This window comes from Frieseomelitta varia, unplaced genomic scaffold (assembly GCF_011392965.1).
Source record: "Frieseomelitta varia isolate USP_RPSP 00005682 unplaced genomic scaffold, Fvar_1.2 scaffold_435, whole genome shotgun sequence".
NCBI lineage: Eukaryota > Metazoa > Arthropoda > Insecta > Hymenoptera > Apidae > Frieseomelitta > Frieseomelitta varia.
Window position 1 is genome coordinate 34,930 of NW_025110185.1, and position 23,000 is coordinate 57,929.

General features: G+C 42.7%; 1 protein-coding gene across 1 annotated transcript in view; it reads left to right on the forward strand.

The window, feature by feature from the left end:
* Nucleotides 1-22,724, forward strand: part of LOC122532105 (homeotic protein proboscipedia-like) — a 45,485-nt gene extending 22,761 nt beyond the window's left edge. The window contains exons 2-3 of the mRNA XM_043660583.1: nucleotides 20,463-20,605; nucleotides 20,727-22,724. Coding sequence (XP_043516518.1) covers nucleotides 20,463-20,605; nucleotides 20,727-22,646 — 2,063 coding nt within the window. The 3' untranslated portion in view covers nucleotides 22,647-22,724. The remainder of the gene's footprint in view (nucleotides 1-20,462; nucleotides 20,606-20,726) is intronic.
* Nucleotides 22,725-23,000: the final 276 nt, after the last annotated feature.

Sequence of the window (23,000 nt, forward strand, 5' to 3'; positions counted from 1 at the left end):
GTTTCATAACAGGCTCTGCTTCTGTCGGTGGTTTGTAGTAATTTTTCAATTACTCGTAAACCCGTGTTCGGTTTGCAACGTGTACGGTAGGCTCGGAATTTCTATTATTGAAATAGAAAGAAACACGAAGAAGACACATCAATTTCCATCGACTTCTTCCAAGTATTAATTAAATTCCGTTTGAGAAGACGAATAATTACTTACATGTATAATCGGAAGACAAGAAAATTTGCATCGAAATTCGTCTGTCCAGAGGCGAAATAATCTCGAGATCTCAAGTTGGAGCTACAATTTTAACACTCAATAATGAACGACGCGACAACGTAATAACGATTAAATATAATATTAATTAATGAATCACGATACATGACAGACTCGCAGCCAGAACAGACAACGCGGTCCCGCTTTTCCTTCCCGGGGAAATCGTGGAAAGGATTTATCACGGCGAACGCAATAATTCAGCGTAACGCGATTAATGAAGCATACCGCGGACCTTGTTTTGCGACATACACTTCCCTTTCTCTGTGTATCGCTCTAGACTGTAGACAGAGACTTCCAACGAACGTTGTTACAGAGAAATCACGTTCTATTTCTCTACTTCTTCGATCCTTACACGAGTAATTACATTTTTTTTAAAAAAACGTGGACTGATGTTAAAGTATTCGGGAAACGTGGATCCCGCTAGATTTTCCACGAGAGCGTGAAAAATTCCTAGGAAAACTTGCAAATGAGAATCTAGATACTTAATTATGCATACATATAGAGATTAATTCCGGTTTTAACCTCTTGCGCTGGAATGACGTGCCACGCACGTCGAGAATCTTTTATCCCAAAATTGCAATATTCTCTGAGTTTTGAGTTATATTTGAATATAACTCAGACAAAATGAATAATAAATTTATCATTTGTCAATAATTTCTATCCAGGAATGTCATATCGACGAGTTCAAAAAAGAAAGCGACGATTTATTGTACACGGTAGTGGCCACTCGTTATGGTCCGCAATCAGTTGCCAGCGCAAGTAGTTAAGCTAAGTTTAGATTAGATTTAGGTTAGATTTAACTAACCGTAACAAGAAACTTCTATCGAAAATATCCGCCAACTATCGTTCAGCGAATTCATTCGCAATCGCACCTGCCGCACCTGAAATAACCACACAACCGAAACTTAACAAACACCGTGAGTAGTTGTTTTCCTCCAACGATCGACGCACGCAGCCTGTCGAAATTACAAAAACATAGGCAGACAACGATCTCGGGACTAAGCTTTCTCGAAAAGCTTGTTTGAATATACCAGATAATAATCGTCGATCAATCTGCAGCGGCATTGGAACGTGACAATAATACGTTCTCCGTCAGATCTCTGCTAGCCACGGCAAGAGAAGGCTGGTCAGCTGACGGACGATCGCCTAATTGCGCGAATATCGATCGATCGTGACATCACTTTCTCGTCGACGACACGTGAGAATCCACCAGGTAATAAGGTGGCGCGCAATTTGCATCGGGAGGGACGTCGCGAGAGCATGTTCGCGCGATGATTACGCAGCTTCGGCGATCGCTCATCGACGCGATGGGAAACACTTGGCCAATTAGCGACGATTACCACGTGACTGTCGGAATGCTGGCCTTTGCTCGATCTTCCATCGTTTGATGATGCAACGACGAGTTATTATATCGCGGTACGGTGGATGTTCGTTTGGTGTAACAAAGTCGTGGGAAGATAAGAGGAAAGAAGGTTAATGTAACTTCAAGATTTTTCGGATATCTTCTCTTGGGAATTAATATTTTATTAGGTGAGAGTTAAAAAGTTTGAGAAATTCTTCCAATTTGGAAGATTGGATTCTTCCAATTTATTTGGAGAAAATTTTTAAACAGTGGATTCGAATAAACAGAATTGCATTCATAATATTCCGCGATCGGCGATCTTCATTTATATGTCAGTCGAATGCCGCTGATGTCTCAACGTAGTAGCATAGGTAGAGTTGTGATGCAAATGGGTTAAGGGCAGCTTTGACAGTGTTACTGCAACGAAACAGATGAAGGAATTATTCCAATTCAAGCGACAAGTTCTACCAATTGTGTGGACAAATTCTGAGAAAGGGCCCAGAACTTTCTCCAGTGCTCAACAATTGCAGATGTCCCAAATGTGTACCACAAACTGTAGAGAAAGCCTAGGACTTGGGATTGTTTATAACTAGCCCTCCAGGCCTAGCAGTTAATTAATTAAGGGTATGGATGCGTTTGTGTGGATGTGTGTATGAATGACGAATTTTTGCGTAGATGAGGAAGAGGTGAGTTTCGAGCTGTCAGAGAGAACAGAGTGAGTGTCGAGCAGTCAGAGAGAAGACAATGAGTTGAGAGTTGCGAGTCTAGCGAGTTTAGCAATTAAGAAAATAGTGTAAAACTTCACTTTATAATCATTATTAAACGAATTTTCTTTATTTAACTTTAAACAAACAACCATCTTTTAACAAAATTCCTACAAATTGGTGGTCTCAAGCCGGGATTCCTACAATTGTAAAGCCAAAGCAAATTTGATATCATTGTCATTTGATATCAACAAGACAAGGGGAAACATTGTATGAAAAATCGTCCTAATTCAGGCGACAAGCTTGAAGATTATAAGACGATCAAAGACGTACGTAAATTGATCAATAAAACAAATATAATCATAATGATAATTTTAATTTAAAATTAAAAAGATGAAAGATGAAAGAAAATTAAAACATAACTTTGATGTTGCTGCTGGCAGTAAAAACAGATAGGTGAATTGTACGACGAATCGTCGTTGTCGCAAAGTCGAGAGAAAAAGTTTCGGGGGACGGGATCGAAGATAGAAGAGACGCGAGATTTGCGAGAAGGAGAGTGAAGCCGAGGGATGGAACCGTTCGAGGGAGAACGGCCGATCCTATTTCCCCTCGCGACACCGCCGTCAGGAAGGCCGCGGAGAACTTAAAATTTGTATAGATTAAAATAAACTTTTTATCCAACGACGAGTTTCCCGATCCTCCATTGGTGGAACGGAGGAAACAACAGGGGATTGTCGCGAGACAAGAACTTTCTGAGCGAAACCTGGATGCAACGTGCTTGGAACAGTTCAACAACTTGCAAATGCTTTCGTTTCTTTGCCCTCTTACCTGTTTCGTACATGTTCTTTTCATTTTTTAAACTGTCAGTTATTTCTCCACAATTGTTAATTTATTTATTTTTTTCTTTTTTTTTTTTTTTTTTTAGTAAAAAATCATGCGTGACGACACTCGGATAGAATTCCGAGCTCACGGTCCATCGGAGCAGANACGTGTCTGTCGGCGTCACCATTATTTTTTTTTTTTTTTTTTTTTTTTAGTAAAACGCGATTTGTCGAGATTTCTTATGTCAGACATGAAAAGGTGTACGTTTGTAACGTTTTACAGAAAAAGTTGTATTTCAGTTTTCACGCAAATTTCTATTTTTGAGAATATAGTTAATAAGGAAAATCTTTGTAGAAAAGTGTTTCTTACGTCAGATGATTATTGAAATCATTATGTAATTACTATTATATTATTCCGATATTTATTATTATCATTTACGTCATCACTGAGTTATAAAGATATATTAAAATGCTGTATATAAAAGTCTAATTATGGCATTTATGATGTGAAATTTGTATTTTGACAGTTTCTCAGAATTTCTCACAAAATGATCTATTTCTGCAGTTCTTTTCATATTCTCACTTGTGCTATAAAAGAATTAAGAACAACAAGAAAATAATAAAAGAACTGCAGAAATAGATCATTTTTTAACTAGTCGAAGGTGACAGACATTTAAAGTCAACAAAAATTCAATCAAACTCTTTTTGGATAGGAAAAAAAGGTAAATGTGTTCGCGTCTAGAACGTCCGAACAACACGAAGGCTAATTAATAACCGTTCAGAGAGTGTACGAGCGATTATTCGCTCGTAAGGGGAAGGGCTTATTTTTCTATGGATACCGCGGCGCAGTCTTAATGGTATTACGGAACGAAGCTCGTCCGAAATTGGCCGACCCTTTGTATTTTGATTATCGTCGGATTATTTTAATCACATTAGCGCTGTGCGCGGTAACGGCGATCCGCCTGCTACAGTAAGGAGCTTCTCGCAAAATCAATCTCGCGTCTAATGGGAAGATGGCGCTTTTCATCCCCTTGGAGACCACTCCCGTTTTGCGTACCGACCACCCTTCATCTTTAGAATCGTTTTCCACTACCCCTTAAGCTCTCGATACAACGATTGATCGACGTACGTTAACACCGCCAATTAGAATATCCAACATTTCTGGACCAAAACTATCAATATGTGTCGAGGCTAACTCGAAAATTTTTCGTAAAATATATAAACTAAAGTTTGTGTTCGTTATTGTGTGATTGACTTTTTTTCGAATTCTTTACAGTTACGTTTCTCAATTTAATTAATATTTAACAAATTTCTATTTGTGTTTGATTTCTTCAATTGTTATATTTTCATAAAGATATGAATTTACATAAATCTCTTGGTCTCAATTGTCCAATCACGTATGTCTCGATTCACTTGAACGAGAAAATCAAGTGTCACTCCACTTGCTTCAAACTGTCGTTATCAATCCATCCTTCTTTTCTCTCCCGTATCCCTTGATTAGACTTTTCACCCATCCCACGAAAAAGTTTGCTTTTTTCTTCTAATTTTCTTGGGTTAGCTAAATAATCAAATTAACCTAATGACATTTCAAATCAAGACTCTATAACTTTGTTTATTTTTGTGTATTTATTTTAACTCCTTTTTTTCCTGGCATTTCTCGCCATTACCAGTATTATTTTCGCGCACCACCAAGTTGGGGACTACTGATTTAATTCACTGAACAAATCTCCTACAAATTCGCAACGCGTTCGAATCCCCGATCACGATCCAAGATGATACACCGTGCATCAAGGTGCGCGTACAATCTACTGGACAATTCAACGATTTCAAGAAAGAAAGAAAAGGGAGGAAAGAAAAGGGAAAGAAACGAAGGCGGAATTGATCGCGGCGCGTTCCGACGTCCCTGCTCGCAGCTGCGATTAGAATACGCCGCGTGTACCTGTAATTAGATAGCAGCTCGAGGACGACTCGTACAAATCGCCAGGATTGCGGACGGGCCGTGTTTCTAGCAGTGTATCCGCGGTGTATTAACCGGCGCCTCTATCTCGAACACACCGAAAAAAATTCTGACGAATGGCCGCGATCGGTCATCCGTCCACACGCTTTCTTCCCAACCGGCCGAACCTTCCTATTAACCTGCCTCGGTCATTTGCTTACTCTACCAGTGTCGCGAATGTTTCTTGCGTCACGAATCTATTTGCTGGAAATCACGGCTTGTTTCAACGTTCACCCAATGCAGGTGTTGCCCTGTTTCACGGAGAATATTAATAGTCGCTGGAAATTTTACCTTTTCCGTTTTCTTTTTATTTTTTGGTTGAATATAACGAGCCTCAGGACAAACAAAGAATCTGTCAAATATTAACATTTATCAGAGTACTATGTATATTTATATGTTTTATATGTTATTATATTTAGTTATATGTATTATATAGAATATTATATATACGTAGGCAAAACAAATGATAAATTTATTACTTCTTACTAATTTCCATCCAGTGTGATATCATACCGACGAGTTCAAAAGAAGAGAAAAAGCGACGAATTATTGTATACGGTTCGGTCGCTCGTTATGGTCCGCGAACCAGTTGCCAGCGCAAGGGATTAAAACGAGAAAACAGAAAGTCGAAGTTTTCAAGGCTCGAGGCTATGAAAAATTTGTTCAAGTGTCCATTTTCATAATCGACGTGCGTCATAATCAATAACATTTTCAACCCTTCACCCACACTCAAACCACTTCGTCTCTACGACCCGCAAAACCAGTACAGCAAACGATCCAACAAACCACTCGGTGCAAGCCTTTCGACCCAGCGTCACGCCGCAACTTGCCCCACACGTTGCCGTATCAAGGATCAAAGAGCAGCGATGAATTATTAGCGAGTGGTCGGCGTTTCGCGGTGTCGTGACGTTTATCTCGGTGCACGGTGTGGTATAGTAATTTCAGAGGCGTGCAGAACCGATCGTGCAGACACGGCTGGTAGCGGTCGACAGGGGCAGCTGTCCTCGCTCGCGGTTGCGTTAGCGTTTCGCCGATGGTTGTTCGCGTGATCGGCGAAACACCGGCGTTATCCTCGTGTACAACGTCGGAGCCGCGATCAGGGACGTCGTGAGCAGAGATTTGTTATCGCGGCGACGCAGATAGGATCGAAAGGGAAGAAAGGAAAAAGAAAATATAAATGAAACAGCCGCCGTGTAACCGGCAATTCCCCGAGCTGCCGGCAATGAATCAAAACGACGGCGTCTGGATCCTGCTTCCGCGACACGATGCACATTTTTCCCGATCCGTGGGCGTGCTTGAAAACGCCGCGATCAACGCTGATAAATCCTTCAGACGTAATTAGCACGGCCTCGGCTACGAGGCTGCTGATTGTGAGACGCGTTCATACATTTTTATAAGAAGCTATAAGCTCCGCTTGGTTGTTGAACCGCGTTCCAAACGGAAGAGGGTGGTTCCTTTTCCAGCGGTCGTTTGCATTTCGTTCCTCGCTCTGCTGGCCAAGAGGAAGTTTGATCGAGTTGTAAGCGCTTGTTGGTTTTCGGCCAAATACTGGCACGGATTGTTGAGCCTTATTTATTTCACAGCGAGATGATTTTCGCGGAGAGGATCGTTGAGAAATTTTCTCGGGAGAGATTTTAGCTTTTCGGTCGTCAAATTACGAGCATTAGAATTACAATAGAAATTTTCGTCGTCTCGTGTAACGTCCTGAGTGCTTAAAATCTTAAATGGATACATCTTGGATCGGCGAATACGTAAGCACAGCCTCGGCAAATACCCACGTAACTTCTGCTCTTCTTATTCCCGTACTGAAACAAATGATCTGCCAAAACGCAGTGTCCAGAAACCAATCTTCTCGGTATCCTTGGAAGGAACATACTCGGCTCCACCCAAAACGGAGAACCGGCCCGAAAGCATCTCTCGTCCGAAAAACCGAATGCCCATCCGCGTGCTACCTTCCTATCCCAACCCTATCATCAATCCCCCTCTAGCATCCCTCGTATCAAAGCATTCCATTGGAGAAAAAGAGAGGAGAAAAAGAAAAGGAAAGGAAAGGAACGCGGCTCGCGGTACGAAGAACCGAGGAGATCGCGCGCGGCCGCCGAACGAAATTCGAAAAGAAGGAGGGACGACAGCGCGAAAGAAGGTGCCTGGCGGAAGAGAGCGAGGCGAAGGAGCCGAGAGAAGCACACACTGACGAGGAGATGCACATACGGGTCGAAGGTGGTCGCTCCACCCCGATGATTGCAGGTTGCATCGGCACGCCTTCGGACTCAGCCTAGCCAGTGTGGTTCGCGCGCGCGCGCTCGGTCGCACACACGTTCCATTCGCGAGTCTCTCTCTCTCTCTCTCTCTCTCTCTCTCTCTCTCTCTCTCTCTCTCTCTCTCTCTCTCTTTCTTCGGTGCATCCAATTTTCTTGCAGGAAGAAGGGCCAGTGGCTCGTCCGCGGCCACCATAATCACGTTGCACGCGGCAAACATGGCCGCCGCGCCGCGGCAACGGCAGCTGCATCACCGCGCTCGCTCCTGCTTCCGCGAGCTCGCCTTTTTTCCCCTGTTTTCGCCTTTTCTGCCCTTTCATTAATTTTTCGTCGCGGTTTTCCTATTTCTCGTGCACCTCCCTCCCTTCTCCGCGAGCTCGCCGGGCCAACGTTTCGCTGCTCGCGTTCCAGCGTTGCCGTTTCTTTTTATCTTCTCTCTCTCTCTCTCCCTCCCTCTCTATCTCTCTTCATCTCTTTCTTTTTTTCTTCTCTATCTTTCTTTATCTCTGTCTCTTCGCGATAGTTTCCTCTCCTCCTTTTATTTCTTGTTATCTCGCGGTTCCTCTTGCCGGCTCGTTCTTACCAGGTCTTTGCATCGCCGTTTCGTACTACGACGAAACGAACGGAGCTGAGACTGGAGGTTATGCTAATGCGGCGAGCTTCAGGTTCCAGGAAGAAGCCTCGCTTTCGCGAAAAACGCGACATGCGAGAGGGGTGGAGCACGGAACGTTAGTAATAAGAAGGTGTGTCCTGTTGTTACGTGTTTCTTGTGTATGGTTTTAAATCGGATTATGGTTCCGAGCGGGGAACATCACGCGCGTGTTCCCCGATTGTGAACATAATCTAATGAAAACAGCCTTCTCTGCGTGTGAACGAAACGCACGTCGAGTTCTCGATCCTGGATCTCCTGCTTTCGTCGATTAAATTAATGACACTGGCCACTATAAAGAAATTTTGACGACATGCCATCAAGAAATGAAAGTCCAAAGTTGAAAGTCTAAACGAACCACGTTTCTGCCGATTTTCTTTAGTATTTAAATACTGTGGCTCCAAAATATATCTATATGTATCCTTATTAATGAAGGATTCTTTTGTCAAGTTTTACATTTCCATAATTTCAAATTTCTGTCGCAATAGGAAATTTAATAGATGCCAATTAAATAACCCTTGGGCCCAATTAATGTGTGAATATTTTTTTGGAGTTTGATAGTTAAGCACGCCAAAAACGTTCCTTTTATTCTCATTAAAAAAATATACTGTGCTTTCATGTGATTAAATTATTTCCTATGTCACATTGAGTTGTGATACATTCTTCTTCAATGAAAATAATTAATAATTATAAATGTATTTATTAATTTATTTAATTTTAACATCAAGAGTCCTATATATTCTCTTATTTTCTAAAAAAAATTAGTTCTAAATCATTTCGAAAAAATAATAAAAATCCACTGTATTTACAAAGTTGCAGCATCCCTATAATTTCAAGCCACGAGTCGTCATAATATATCATATCCGTAGAACAGTTTTTTTACCTTTGTTCTCATAATTAGCGTTATTCACACTATCTATCCACTATCTCATACTTTTAAGAATTGCGCTTCAAAATTTTCTTGATGTGCTAAAAAAGCGCTAGAATCAATCTGTCAGAAATCATTTACAATAAACATTTGTCCATTGACCTACGATTAGTAATACCTTTCGTATAATTACGAATGTATAACGTTCGTGGCTATCTTGCAAAAAAATATAATACTACTATCACGATTGTACAAAGACCATTTCCCGATCGACAAGAATCGCGGTGGAATGGACGAAACGAGGGAAACAATCGGAGCGGCTGGAAACTGGAGCAGCAAGGTGGGAAATATTTTGCGGGTTGTGGTGGTCCGAGCGTGGTTCTTGCCTCGCTCGTCGTTAATTGATTATAGCTCGTACGGGCCGCGAGCCCCCGAAAAGCAAAGCGACCATCGCGGCCATTCCGGCCAGCGCCACCCTTCGCGTTTAGTTTTGTTCGTTTCCCTTCCCGTTTCCAGGCTACGCCTTCGTATAAATCTGTAATGAGCCACAGTTTACGACGATTCCACCCTCACACTCCCCATTTCACCCCCCCCCTCCCCTCCCGCTCCTCGTGCATTTCCTCCGGCGATTTATCCGCCACAAATTACCCGATCGCCCGTACAACCCGTCATCAGCCAATGAATAATTTTTCGATCGTTAGCTCAAGTTCCCCGAACTACATCTCACAGTCAACGGTTGCTCGCTATATCCTTCTTTCCCCTTTTCTTTTTTTTTTTTATCGTTCATGTTTCTTCTCCTTTTTTTTTTTTTTTTTGTTGTTAATGTCGAATTTTTAGTCGCGTGGTGGAAGGAGAATTATTTGGACAGCAGAGTCTCTTGCACGGGGACGAAGTAACATTATCAGTAGAGTGAATGTTTAGAGAAATGAAATTTTGCAGATAACTTTTGCTAGTTAACTGATTATCCTGTTTAACGTAACGTGAAGTGAAACTGCATCAGTGAAACTTCAAGATTGGCAATAGAAAAGACTGAAATTTCAAAAGTAGATTTTACAAACGGCCAGTTACCTGAGCATTCTATTGGGCATAAAACTTTAAAATTGCAAATGAGAATTTGATAATCAATTTATCGTGTGTCAATTCACCATTAGTTAAAAAATAACTGTATATAAAAATAATATAAAAAATAATAATAATAAAACTTTTACTAGTTGCCTGATTATCCTGTTTAACGTAACGTGAAGTGCATCAGTGAAATTTCAAGATTGGCAATAGGAAAGACTGAAATTTCAAAAGTAAATTTTACAAACGGCCAGTTACCTGAGCATTCTATTGGGCATAAAACTTTAAAATTGCAAATGAGAATTTGATAATCAATTTATCGTGTGTCAATTCACCATTAGTTAAAAAATAACTGTATATAAAAATAATAATAATAAAAATAATAAAATTGTGTATAAAAATAATATAAAATATTAAATATAAAATATTCTGGTTTAGCAATTGCCAAACACGCAGCTATTGGAGCTACAACTAAGCTAAATTTATTTCGAAAAACTTTGATATCAAACGAAAAAAACTGTTCAATTCCTCAAAAAGCCAGAGCAATAAATCTCGATGAAATTGATGAATTTATCTTTCGCATAGTGCTGACCCGTTCCGAGAGATGCCGTGAGATTTTTAAAAGTTCCCGCAACTTGCATAACTTGCGAATTTCTTTCTTTCTTTTCCTTTTTAATATTTATCGATAGTTTCAGTGCTGATCGACACGTACGAAATCGAAAGGCGAGCGTATAAAGTATGATAAATCGATCACCGCGAGTGTTAATGGAGAACGGAGACGATGGCAAGATTTCACGTTAACGAAGCGCTCTAGAATTTCGAGGGCAGAGCCGAGATGATCGAGAGGTTATCGATTAGTCGGGGCAGTGGTATCGGCTCTCTCTCTCTCTCTCTTTCTCTCTTTCTCTCTACCTGTTTTCGAACACGGAACCGGCTGTCTCCTCGTTTGTTTCGAAGTCTCGTCACTCATTTTTCATGCGTTTACGCGACCCTCGACACCGAAGCGGGCAGAGAAAGACGGATAGAGCGTGTAGCAAGAGGAAAAGGAAGCGGCACTGTTGTTCGTGTCAGTCGATAGAGCGGCTCTTTCCGTTCTTTGTTCTAGGCCGCAAGTTTTCTTCCCGCGGGCCAAGGGAGAAACAAAAGACAAATTACAAAGACGGCCATCACGTGACCCATCCCACCTGTCTATAGGGAACTGGTCCAACGAGCCAGATACAAAGAAATCCCGACTAGGGTCACTTGCCTGTATTCTTCTCTCATTTTCGACTGTTGTTTCAACACACGGAAGCCTCAAATTCGTCGAGAGATCTTAAGGGGAAAAAAGGAGAAATTTCTACTTTTACAATCAGTGGAAAATTTGCGAGTGCATTTTGATTAAAAACATTTATATGTAACGTATTCAGGTGTAAAGTTTCGGACTGATTTTTCTAGCAATACATTACATCAAATCTTTTACAACTTATTTTATAAATTCGAAATTAATTTTCATACATGTCCATAGTAATTCTTTTCGTTTTAATAGACACTGATAAGTTTAAAAAAATAGGATTCTAAGGAAACAGAATTCTACGCTGTTATCTTGAAAATTCTGAGTTTAGCCAAACTTTTGACTAGCAATGTGTAATGTGTGTTAAAAATTTGTACATTTTCTTCATCGGTTACAACATAGTTGCATTTTGAATTTGCTTACATAGATAGGAAATTGTTTTCTATAATATAAAAAACTGTATTTCAGAATATTACTATCATCACTATATTTTAGAATATTATTATATTTCGTACAGAGATTTAGCTTGAGACTAGAAACGAAGATTCTTTCAGATTACACGTTTAAATTTTCTGAATTATTTGGACAGAATCCTCGACTAAATAACTAAATAACTTCGTAGTAAATCTTATGAAAAAAAAAAAAAAAGAAAAACGAAAGAAAGAAGCAAAAATGGCTCGATGAACTGTGATGTCGAGTAGATATTCTGGTTTCCACGAAGAAACACATTCTATCATTTTGTTACACTTGTACATGAGAAGAACATGCGGAGCGACGGCCGACGGCTCATACGTGCTCGATGAATGACGAATCTGCTACGTCTAACAAGACCTACGCTATTTCAATACCACTGCCTTGAATTCTTTCCCAATTTCTCTCACAATAGTAAACAATAGTCAAACAAAAATCGAGGCCATTTAGAATCGTATTAAATAAATTCGCCCTTCTTGCGCTACAAATAAATATTCGACTCCACGAAATAAAATAAATTTCAAACTTACAACTTATTACGATCTTAGCTACCGAAAAATTTAAAAGTTCGAACAATTTATTCTGAATTCTACAACAAAATCCTCAGTTGCAATTTGCACGAGAAATTAAAGACGGTAAGCCGAAATTCTTCCTGCATTCAAGGGAAACATTCGAGGGAGAAGCATTTTCGAAAAACGTGTCACACGTTATATTCCGAAATATAATATTCTATTTCGGTGGTGCCTGCTGTTTGACACGGCCGCCAACGCGTCACTCGCCGCTGTGTTCATTCTGAGAGCCAACACTTGACAGTTCGTCATCCCCTTGGCCACTCGAGACAAAAATGAGAGACTCGACGCTATCGAGCATGGTATTTTTGTTGCTACCGAAAGTAGCGATTCCTGTCGCTATTTCGGTACGCAGACGAATGGTCAAAGCTCTATCAAAATCTCCTCCGTATAGCGTATCTCTGAAGCTTGAAAATTTTAGAATAGCAATTTTGAATGTAATTGACGAAAATGGTTTCTCCCCTGGATGTTTTTTTGTCTTTCGCAAATTTTATTTTGAGAAAAGATGTATCTGGTCTTTGACAGATGATGAAATCTACAATTAGGAAAATTTTTTCGGGATGTAATTGAAAATAATAAAAAGTATTATGTTCAAAGCAATGAGAGAAATAAATGAAAGTGAAGGAATGATTTAAGCGTCATAATACCACAATAAAGATACAATATGCAAGTATAGTCATAGGAAGTGAATAAAATTCTAATTACAACCATCTATCTCCTAAATTACCACAAGAATTTACAAAAATGAAAATCTACATAGTCCAACGAACCAATCACGAGTAAAAATCCACTCGAGTCTACTCTTCCAAGATCCACTACGCGTTATTATGTTATACCTGTTACATCACTGGCGAATCAAAAGACGTTTTCGGTACAGAATAACCTCCGACGTCTCGTCAGCAACAAAAGAGGCAGCAAGTGCCGTCCAGACAGAAATCATTTGGAACCGTTTTAGCGAAGTAGTAGTAGAAGAAGAAGAAGAAGAAGAAACGGAGGAAGAAAAAAATCGAACAATCAAACGTCCGAACGGCGACGAGCGATAAATCACGTCTTTTGTACCGACTTCTTATTTTCATTCCTTACGGACACTTACGTCATCGATGACTAATATATTCCTTGGGTGGTACGCGAGGAAAGAATCACTTAGAGGCCAGGCTCTCTCTCCCTGCTCGTTATTTGTTGTCGCGCGATTTAGGACGCGTTTCGTTCCATCGGTTGCAACAAAGGTTCGCGTGCGACGCGTTCTCTGCCCGTCTAATACGTCCAAAGATGGCACACGGCCGTCGCCTTTCGCGGACACACGCCGCGCCGAGCAGCCCCGTCATTTATTTCTGATGTCTGAAAAACCTTCGGCACGGTGCAAAAGGTTAATAGCTTTCGCCTCGGCAGTTTATATCAGTAATTTCTTGTCCATCGTTTCGTCATTATCCGCCGGGGTTTCCTCCTTCGTCGCGGGCCACCGCTCTCTTTCTCTCTCTCTCTCTCTCTCTCGCCTCTCTCTGAACTTTTCCACGGAGCGCGTTCACGTAACACACCCCGGCGAATCAACCGTATCTAGAGAGATGGAATCAAGTACCGCGCAAGTTGGTATTTCGGTCGAAGCTTTGGTCGTTGGATTCGAAGTCTTGCTTCTTCATCTTGTTTCAAACCTGCAATTTAACTTGAGAGAATCAACGAGGCAGATAATATTGAAAAACAATTGCCGATACGTATTCTTCTGCTCGGGGAATTTCCGAATTCGTCGATCTGATCTGCACGTGATTTTCCACTGTAGCGTAGGAGATTCCAGAAACGGAAATCGTTTCACGTTTGATTGATAGTCTCGTGTTTCCCAGCGAAAGAAAGGGGGACTCGCGGCCACTTGCGATGGCAACTGATTGCGGACCATAACGAGTGACCAAACCGTACACAATAATTCGAACTTTCTTTTCTGGATAGAAATTATTCAGAAGTAATAAATTTTATATCTGTGTTTTGCTTCACCTGAGTATACTTAAAACTGAGAAAATATTACAATTTTGGGACAAAAAATTCTCGACGCGCGTGGCATTCCAAAAGTTAAAAGCAGGTAGAAACCAAATGTTACAATTATCACCCTCAAATTCTCGTAACAATCTTCAACCTTCGTACGATGAAGAAATTATGCTAAACTCTAACATCAATGCTCCAAAATGAATCCTTCGATTTAAATGCGGAGAGGATTTTTGTAGAAATTGAACAACAATACCGAAAAGGGACAAAGATTTGGGAGAACGGTGGTACAACCGTTTGGAAAAGGGACGACAGAGCACAGCATGGCACGAGACACAACCAATAGGCGTGGAATATCGGCTGATTGACAGGTCCGTCCAGCCAATCGCGAGACCGAAATGCTGATGAGGCCCACGTCAATCACGCGATACTTCCATCTCGCCCGGCACGCACCCCTCTAACCACCCCTTATCCTCTGAAAAGCCCACGCGCGGGATTTGCCGAGTTTCGAGCACGCCACCCTCTCTTTTCTGCACGCTCTCGTTCCTTCCATCATCGCTCTTCGACCCTCCGCGCGGCGGTTTCAATAATTATGGCTCGTGCGGTTCCGGCGAAGACAGGCCGGGATTTCACGTTCAAAATGTCGATCGAGGATTGTTCTTTACCATCGACGAACTTTTCCAGAGCGAAATGCGCGGTTGAGAGATTTTGAAAGCAAGATAGTGTACGCTGGCACAGATTGGAGCAGAGTAATTTAACAATGCGCGCTGTGTTTCCTTTGGATCGTTTTAGATCGAATCGCGTCATTTCGTTGTCAGCAAATTGTAGATTGCGTGTGTGAAGACAAAAAAGTATGGAATTAGAGAAAAATATTATGTACCAAACGTGTATATTGCACACTGTTATTTCCTTTTAGAAAGATCTTTGCTCTCTCATGGGGAAATTTTTAATTAATCGGATACTATTTGTAACTAAAAGCTTTTCTTTGCGTAGAATTAACAATTAACAGAGATAAATTAGGACAACTGTTAATGTTCAATGCAAATTGAATCCATTTTATTTTTCTTAGTTGTTCCATTATAGATCTATAGTATAAATCTTGTAAAACTGATAACATTTTTCAAGATATCTCAATACTCATAAAAAAAAAACATCTCAATATTTATAATCATCAGCGTAGACGATGTGTAACATTTTACAATATAGAAACGGTAACGAGTAGTAAAAATAGTATTCTCCACGGACGCGTTAAAGCGGATGGTGAGTTAGGTTAATAGAGACTGTAATTATTTTTACAGGAAATGAAGACATTATAGAATTGATAGTACGGTCTAATGATTATTGTCAGTTTCACGTTCTCTGAGAGCGACGTAGGACGATTACGTGTTACACTGATGATATCAATCGGCAGAAAGTGTATTACACCTACAATGGCAGCAGTCTAATTACTATACAGCGGTATTTTTTTACCGCAAGAAGTCAGTGTACCTGTTTGCCCGTTTCTGCGCCGTGAAAAAAATTCCTCGAGCAGAGAAACGCTACAAAGAGCTACAAAGAAAAAGTGTCTACCAGAAAAAGGGACTCTTCGCGCCTGATCACGTCAACGATTAACCCAAATATGTCTGTATACGCTTCTAAAAAGAATAATCGCTACCTAATTTTATTTTGCCATTTCATGGCGTTCTTTCAGTAACCAAAAAAACTTAATTAATATATTTAGAACATAAATAAAAGAAGAAGTCGAACTTTTCTAAAAAAAAACTGCCACAAAATTCGAGGCTGTTTAATCAGTACACCGAGTTTACTTTACTTAAACGTACAGATTCATATTTTTGAGAATATGCTAAAGATTATATATTTTGAATTATTTCATATATTATACATACTCGTGTATATATAAACGCATAAAAATGGACAAGAATAAGTTACACCTATGCTTTCGAAAACTAAAGTCAGCCCAACGTCTCTTTATTGATTATTAATTCTACAAACTCGTGAAGCGTTTGATCAAGAAATGAAAAGGTATTTCTCTATTAAGAGGGGGCAGAAACCTTTCTAAAATAAAAAGGGGAGGAAGAAAAGGAGCTGTACCTCGCCGCCGCGACCCACGCTTTTACCACGCCGCGCAATACGAGTAGAAAAATTTCCAAGCTATTACGGTCCGTTTCCCGGAATCTCTGGCGCGTTATCGTCGTTCGAGCAATATCGAACCGCGTTCCGATGCGAGTCGCGATAACGATGCCGCGGCGGTACTTAATGGGTCGAGAGAACGCGCGATCGATCGCGCCGTGGAACATCGAAAAACGCAAAAAAANAAAAAAAAAAAAACAGAAAAAAGATCAAAGAGGAGGGAGGGGGGAGGAAAAAGAACAACGAGAAAAGAGAAAGACGAACGAAATGGAGAGGACGGAGGAGTCAGTGAAGCGTGCCGCGTTAAGTCAGACTTCACCTAAAGCTCGTTTTATCGGAGTTCTATAAATTCTGGCAGCGCGGCGCGTAGGCTCCTACGGTGGATTCGCACGAAAACACAGTGCCGCTAATTTCATAGGAGCCACGGATGATTTATGGTCGGCTGCAGCGTTCCGTTATTGCACCGGCCGATGGAACAAGGATACGTCTCCGCGGCGCTCTCACCGTAAATGTCGGCCGGTGACGCTTTAATAGGCAGCCCGACCTTGACTTTTAAGCATCGTAATTAACGAATCGGCGACACGCTGTGAGAGACGAGGAAGGATTGCGTTGCACGATGGGATGTGTTCGATTCGTTGGCGATTCTACACTAGCCTGTGCGTTTGGAGCTACGCGATTAGAACGTGTGTAATTTCATTCGCAAGTATGGGCAACATTCGTGACGTGACGTGCGCTGTTCAAAGTGATTAAAATTAACAATAAAAGACAGTATTTTCACAGAAAACAATGAAAGCGAAGTGGTTCTAAAAACAAACTTGATAGATAGATAATAATTACAATACCCAATTCTCTAAGAAAAGTAAGCGAGAAATTCTGCTGACAATGGATACATAATAAAAACGATGATATAATATAATCCTATTTATGCTGAATTCACCTCTTGAATTCAATCAAAAGTTTACCCTTCGAGATATTAATTACGCCACAGAGAAATAGTTCTATAATAATTTGACTATGATCGTCATCTTCTCGAAACATACAGTTTCTTACGAAACTCGAACGCCACATGAAATATGTTACAAAATTTCATAGTGTATAGTAGTAAAACATACAGATCACGAAGTTGAGAAAGATGTATCGTACAATAAGTGACAATAAGTCACAATTGGACTATGTATTTAACCCCGCTGTACACCAATCTCTTAATTGCACATCAATTTTTTAAATATTAATGTATCTTCTGTAGATGTACATTTCGGAACGTTTCATACAACAGATAATTACGCAGGCAATGAAAATCATCCGTGATAAGTGTTGTCGAACACTTTCGCGAGCCATTGTAGATAAAAATATCTCGACACAAAGGGAACGCAAGGAGCGTTCTTCAAAATCCACGATCGGATAGAAGTATCGACGGCTCGCCACGGCAAATCCCAAGATGGAAATATCGATAAGGGCCGTGTCACTCACGCGACGCTTCCACCCTCTCTGGCCTCGGTTACTCTATGAAAACTCCACGTGCAGACTTAGCTGCACCCATCCCTACGTCTCGTCCATCCTTCACCCTCTGCAACCGCTTCCTTTTTTATCTCGCTCGTCCCTTTCTCGGTCTCTCCTTCGACCCCTGACGACTCATCGCCGCGCGGAACCACCCCTCGCGTCCGCCGATCCACTCGCACGCCATGGGGTAGTTTAGCATCTCAGCCCTCCGAAAATCGAGCACCCCTCCTACGGCGTCACGGTGGTTCTTCTGTCTTTTTATTTATTTCACGTTCGTCGCTCGAGAGAGAGTAAGAGAGAGGCAACGTCGTAATAACAAGACCACGATTGTTTGTGTTACAAAAAATTTGTCATATCTGTTGGGATTTATCAATTTGGGCAGTGGTATATTAGTTCTCAGTTTTAATATCGTCTGAATTGAATTTCTGATTTTATAGACACGTGTTTACTGTTTGCTAGCTTTATTCATTCTAGAACTTTCTTCGTTGTACATACCGTATAATATATACAAAGTCATCCACATCTACGTACATGTACAACTCTCACACTTTGACACGCTTGACATGTACGCGTATAGGTTGACAGTTACGCTATAACAATACCACGTGATTTGTTTTGGACATTTCGTGGAATATTCCTTAGCAATCCAGACGAGAAAAAAAAAAAAAGAGAGAAACGGAAGGGGACAAAATATATCGTTCTCAGAAGGAGCGATTCAATTACTCCGACGACCAATGAACAATCGTAAACGCTCTAAACGTCGCGTCCAAGGCGAGCCACTTCTAGCCAGCACGATTTTCATACAAATCGTACCGCGGCGACTGTTACGCGACTGTTATTTCATCATCATCAAAGGAAGCAGCGAGCGAGGAGAAGCAAACAAAAAAAAACGGTGAAGAAAAATTGTCGTGTTGTTATGTGGATCGCGGCCGATGACGGAGGTGGAAAAATCGATTCTTGCGAACGCGTCGAGTTAATTGCCGTTGCTTTATCAGCCGCACTTTTCCCCCGGCTGAATTTTGCATTAAGCTGTACCGACGGCCGGGTTCGAGTATTCCCTCCGTCGTGCAAGTTTCTCGAGCCTGACTATCCAAACGTTCGCGCCAGCGAGCGCACACTCGCCGCAACGTGCGAGCGTACGTATAGACTTTGATTGAAATATTACCCGCGTGTCAGCCGGCTGGTAAAATCCTGTAATTACGATAGCGGACTATTAATGATTGTTTACATCGTTACAGCGCGAAAATTACTAGACGCAAGTTAGATCACAAGGGGGCGAGCGGCGACGCCGTAATAAACGCAGGTCTTCTTACCTCTGCTTGTAAGGAGAAGCCCTTGAAACGACCGCGAACCATAGACCTATCTTCCTCTTCCGTCGTCGCAAGCGTTCCCTCGTTATCTCGCGACAAGTTTCTTACCAGATAATAATTACCAGAGATGTTTCGCATCGACATTGGAATACCGCCGGCTGAGAGAGCTCGGCCGAAAGTTCTCGGCCCTCTCGAGAATTCTCGAGTTCTCGGAGAGAGAAGGAACTCGATCGAACGTCGAGCGAAACAGAACGGCTACGAGCGACACGAGAACCAGCATATTGTTCGCGGCATCGTCCACCCCTCGGCCGAGACGCCTAAATGATCATTAATTAAGCCGCCGTTTCACCGTGCCGTAATCAAGCAAAAAGCGAACGTTCGCTTTTAGCAGGTACCGATGCTCGCGTAGTTTCAATGGATATTTAAGGGCGACAATGTTTACGGTGTTCGTTTGTTCGTGGTTCATCCTTTCGGAGCTAACACAGAGCCAAAGGGAGTATTAAGGAGGATCTTACAGGGGAACATAGAATGAATGTAGCTTTCAAAGAAATATTCGATCCGTATTTTTTTTTTTTTTTTTTTTTTTTTAATCGGAAACGGGCGATGTTGAAGGGGTGAAACTACAGCCAAAGCGCGAAACATATTTTGTCAAATATCTCGGAAATTATTGTAGGAATACCGGCTGAGTTGCCAATTTTGTAAGAATAAAATAAAAGGATATTTTATCTACGTTATGTTAAATAGTGTTTGTTAAATAAGGATTGACAGGATAAAGAGTCCCGAAATTAATGTAATGGTGTATACCGTTTTGCAAAGAAACAACATATTTAAAAAACCGTGTTTTCGACAAGTCGTTAGTTAAAGTATCCAGCATTGTTTGAAATTAAAATGCTCCAAATTCGCTGTATTATTTTCTTGTCGCGTCTCTTCGAACGAGTAACGAAAGAATCGTATTTTCCTCGAGAGATTCGCGCAGATATCCACGTTAATGCACGATAAACATGTCGAGCAATTGTAATTTCTAATTGCAAGCTTTCATTAGGACAGCGATTACACTAATTAGCGGATCTGGTAACCTTTATTAGCAGGCCGCGTGACTTATCCAACGCGACGTACTTGAATTTAAACAACCTTACAAAGATTTACAATTCGATATCACGCTTGGTGCCCCGCTGGAATATTCACGCTCTGGTAAAGCCCTCTCTCGTCTCGCCAGTTTCTCGATCGCGAAAATCGCTGCTAAACGAGAGAAATCAGGGGACAACTCTTTTACGTTGCAGAAAACGGGCTGCCAAGGAGATTGCGGACGGCGTACACGAACACGCAGCTGCTCGAGCTAGAAAAAGAATTCCACTTCAACAAGTACCTGTGCAGACCGCGAAGAATCGAGATCGCTGCGTCGCTGGACCTCACGGAAAGGCAGGTAAGAACGAATTCGACAACAACGAACTCTCGAAACACGCCCCTTCCTTCCCCTTTCGTCGAAAGAACCGCCGTTTCACAGGCGTACAAGCAAAAACGTTTCTCGTTTCCGCTGATTTCAGGTGAAAGTCTGGTTTCAAAATCGAAGGATGAAACACAAGCGTCAAACGCTGAGCAAAGAGGACGCGGACGAGAAGGACGGCTCGACGTCCGACGGGATGGAGAAGTCGAAAGGCGAGAAGATGCTGGCGATCGACAGCGACGAGAAGAAGAGCTGCCACAACTGTGATATATCTAGCGTGAGCGACGTAGGCAGCACCCTCTCCGGTGACGTGACAGAATTAACCTCGTCTGGTCGTCGAAGCAACAATAACAACAACAACAACAACAACAATACGTCGACAGCGACGAACAACAACAACAACAACAACAACAACAACAGCAATCCAGCTTTCAACGCGAACAGCAACGGAGCAAGCAGCGTCGGCAGTACGAACAGCGTGTCCAGTTCGTTCGAGAAGATGATAGCGGACGATGACTCGAGATCTCAGGACGGTAGCGAGGTAACGTCACCGAGCGTTGCTGGCAAGAAATTGTCGAGCGACGTCCGGGTGAAAGTGGAGAGCGGGCACAAGAGTCCGAATCCAGGAAAACAGCAAATCTCCGTCAGCAAGAAGTCCCCGTCGGCGAGTGCCAAGGAACTCTGCTCGGTGAATAGCAACGGTGTCTTGCTGGCTATGCCCGATTCCACCGTGAGCACGCCCGTTCTGCCCGGTCAGAATTCCACCAGAAGTCTCACGCCGTCGTCGACGCCTGGCACTCCGGTGTCCGTTCAACTGCAACAAGGAAGTCCTTTGGGAATTCAGGCCACGCACGCAGCCTACATGCAAAGGCCAAGAAGTTCACCGTCGTCCACAAGCTCCGTGGCTGCTCCCATGATGCACGGCTCGACCAACGCAGGCACGATGTCTCCTCACGGCGGCAGGAACATGAACAACAATCAGCAAACGCACTTCCAACAACAGAGCGTCTACCAATCAACGTCCGCCATCGACTACAGAAACGGAGTACCCAACAGACAAGCTGTCCCAGCAGCCGCGCAGCAAACGCAGTCTCAAGGCAGCTATTGCTCCAGGGATACCTATCAACAACCTCGAATCTCTTACCCAGGCGATGTCCACCCTTTGTACGCCAGGCAGAACCAAGTTTTAGGATCTCGAGTGGGCCACCACGTTCGCGCAGCAACTGGCGCCGCCTCCAGGACGATGTACAACGCCAGCATGCAGTTCCACCAGCAACAAAACCAATACGCCAACACCGGAGGAGAGTACAACGGCTATCCTCAGGCAGGCCCACCCTATCACGCGTCCTATCATCGAACCATGCAAGGCGGCAGCGCCTACAACACCAGCCAAGGTTACTCCGCACAACACGACCAAACAACCGAGAACTACATGGCACCAACGGGCAACTACGGCTACCCGAGCAGCGGCAACTATCACGCCACCAGCGAGAATCTCGCGTCTCACGGCCATGCCGCTGTTTCCGTTCAGACCGGTCAACACTACTACAACGACATCCAACAGCAACAGCAGCATCAACAGCAACACACGGCCGAGGGCTACGTGACCCATCAACCTCCTATGCATCCCAGTTCCGGTGACTATCGGGCAGGCGCCAAGCAGTGTCACCCGAACGCCTACTACGACCAACAAGCCAGTCAACTGCACGTCCATCAAGGCGGCGAGGCGTCCAGCATTCCCAATAGCTACGTTTCCTCGCCAGACCCGTTCCCGGCGCCGGGGATGACCACCACGGCGACTGCGATCGCAGCAGCCACCGCCGCAGTGATCACGCCGCCGGGAAGCGCCGCCCAGGCAGAAAGCAACACCGACTCCTACAATTACAGCAACTTCTACGCGGAACCGGTGCACACCGCAGCCCCGCCACCCTCCGCGGACAACAGCAACAGCTCGTCGGACTTTAACTTCCTCACAAACCTGGCCAACGACTTCGCGCCGGAGTACTATCAGCTCAGCTGAGTTCACGAGACCGAGAACCCGTGTCAGCTGGACTGGAGCGACGAGCAGTGTCTCCTGAACGCGTTGTACTGATCGGCAGACTGGTGGATTCGGTCGCAGAGCGTGATTCGATTGAAAGTGACGTGAAATAGGGACATTTTTCGTTTGAATCTAGATTGGAACGAGATTTGGAAGTTTGAGTAGCGAAGACTGTGTTTGTATCTTTCCTAGGGGGAGAAGAATCTCGCTGACGAGAAACTCGAATCGCGGTTCGGAAGGTGGCGATTCGCGGCTGACGCTTCGATCGTGGACAGCTTCTGTTCAGACTACGACCGACGTGCGGCTAAATTCTCGACGTGCCCGGGAAACGATTTT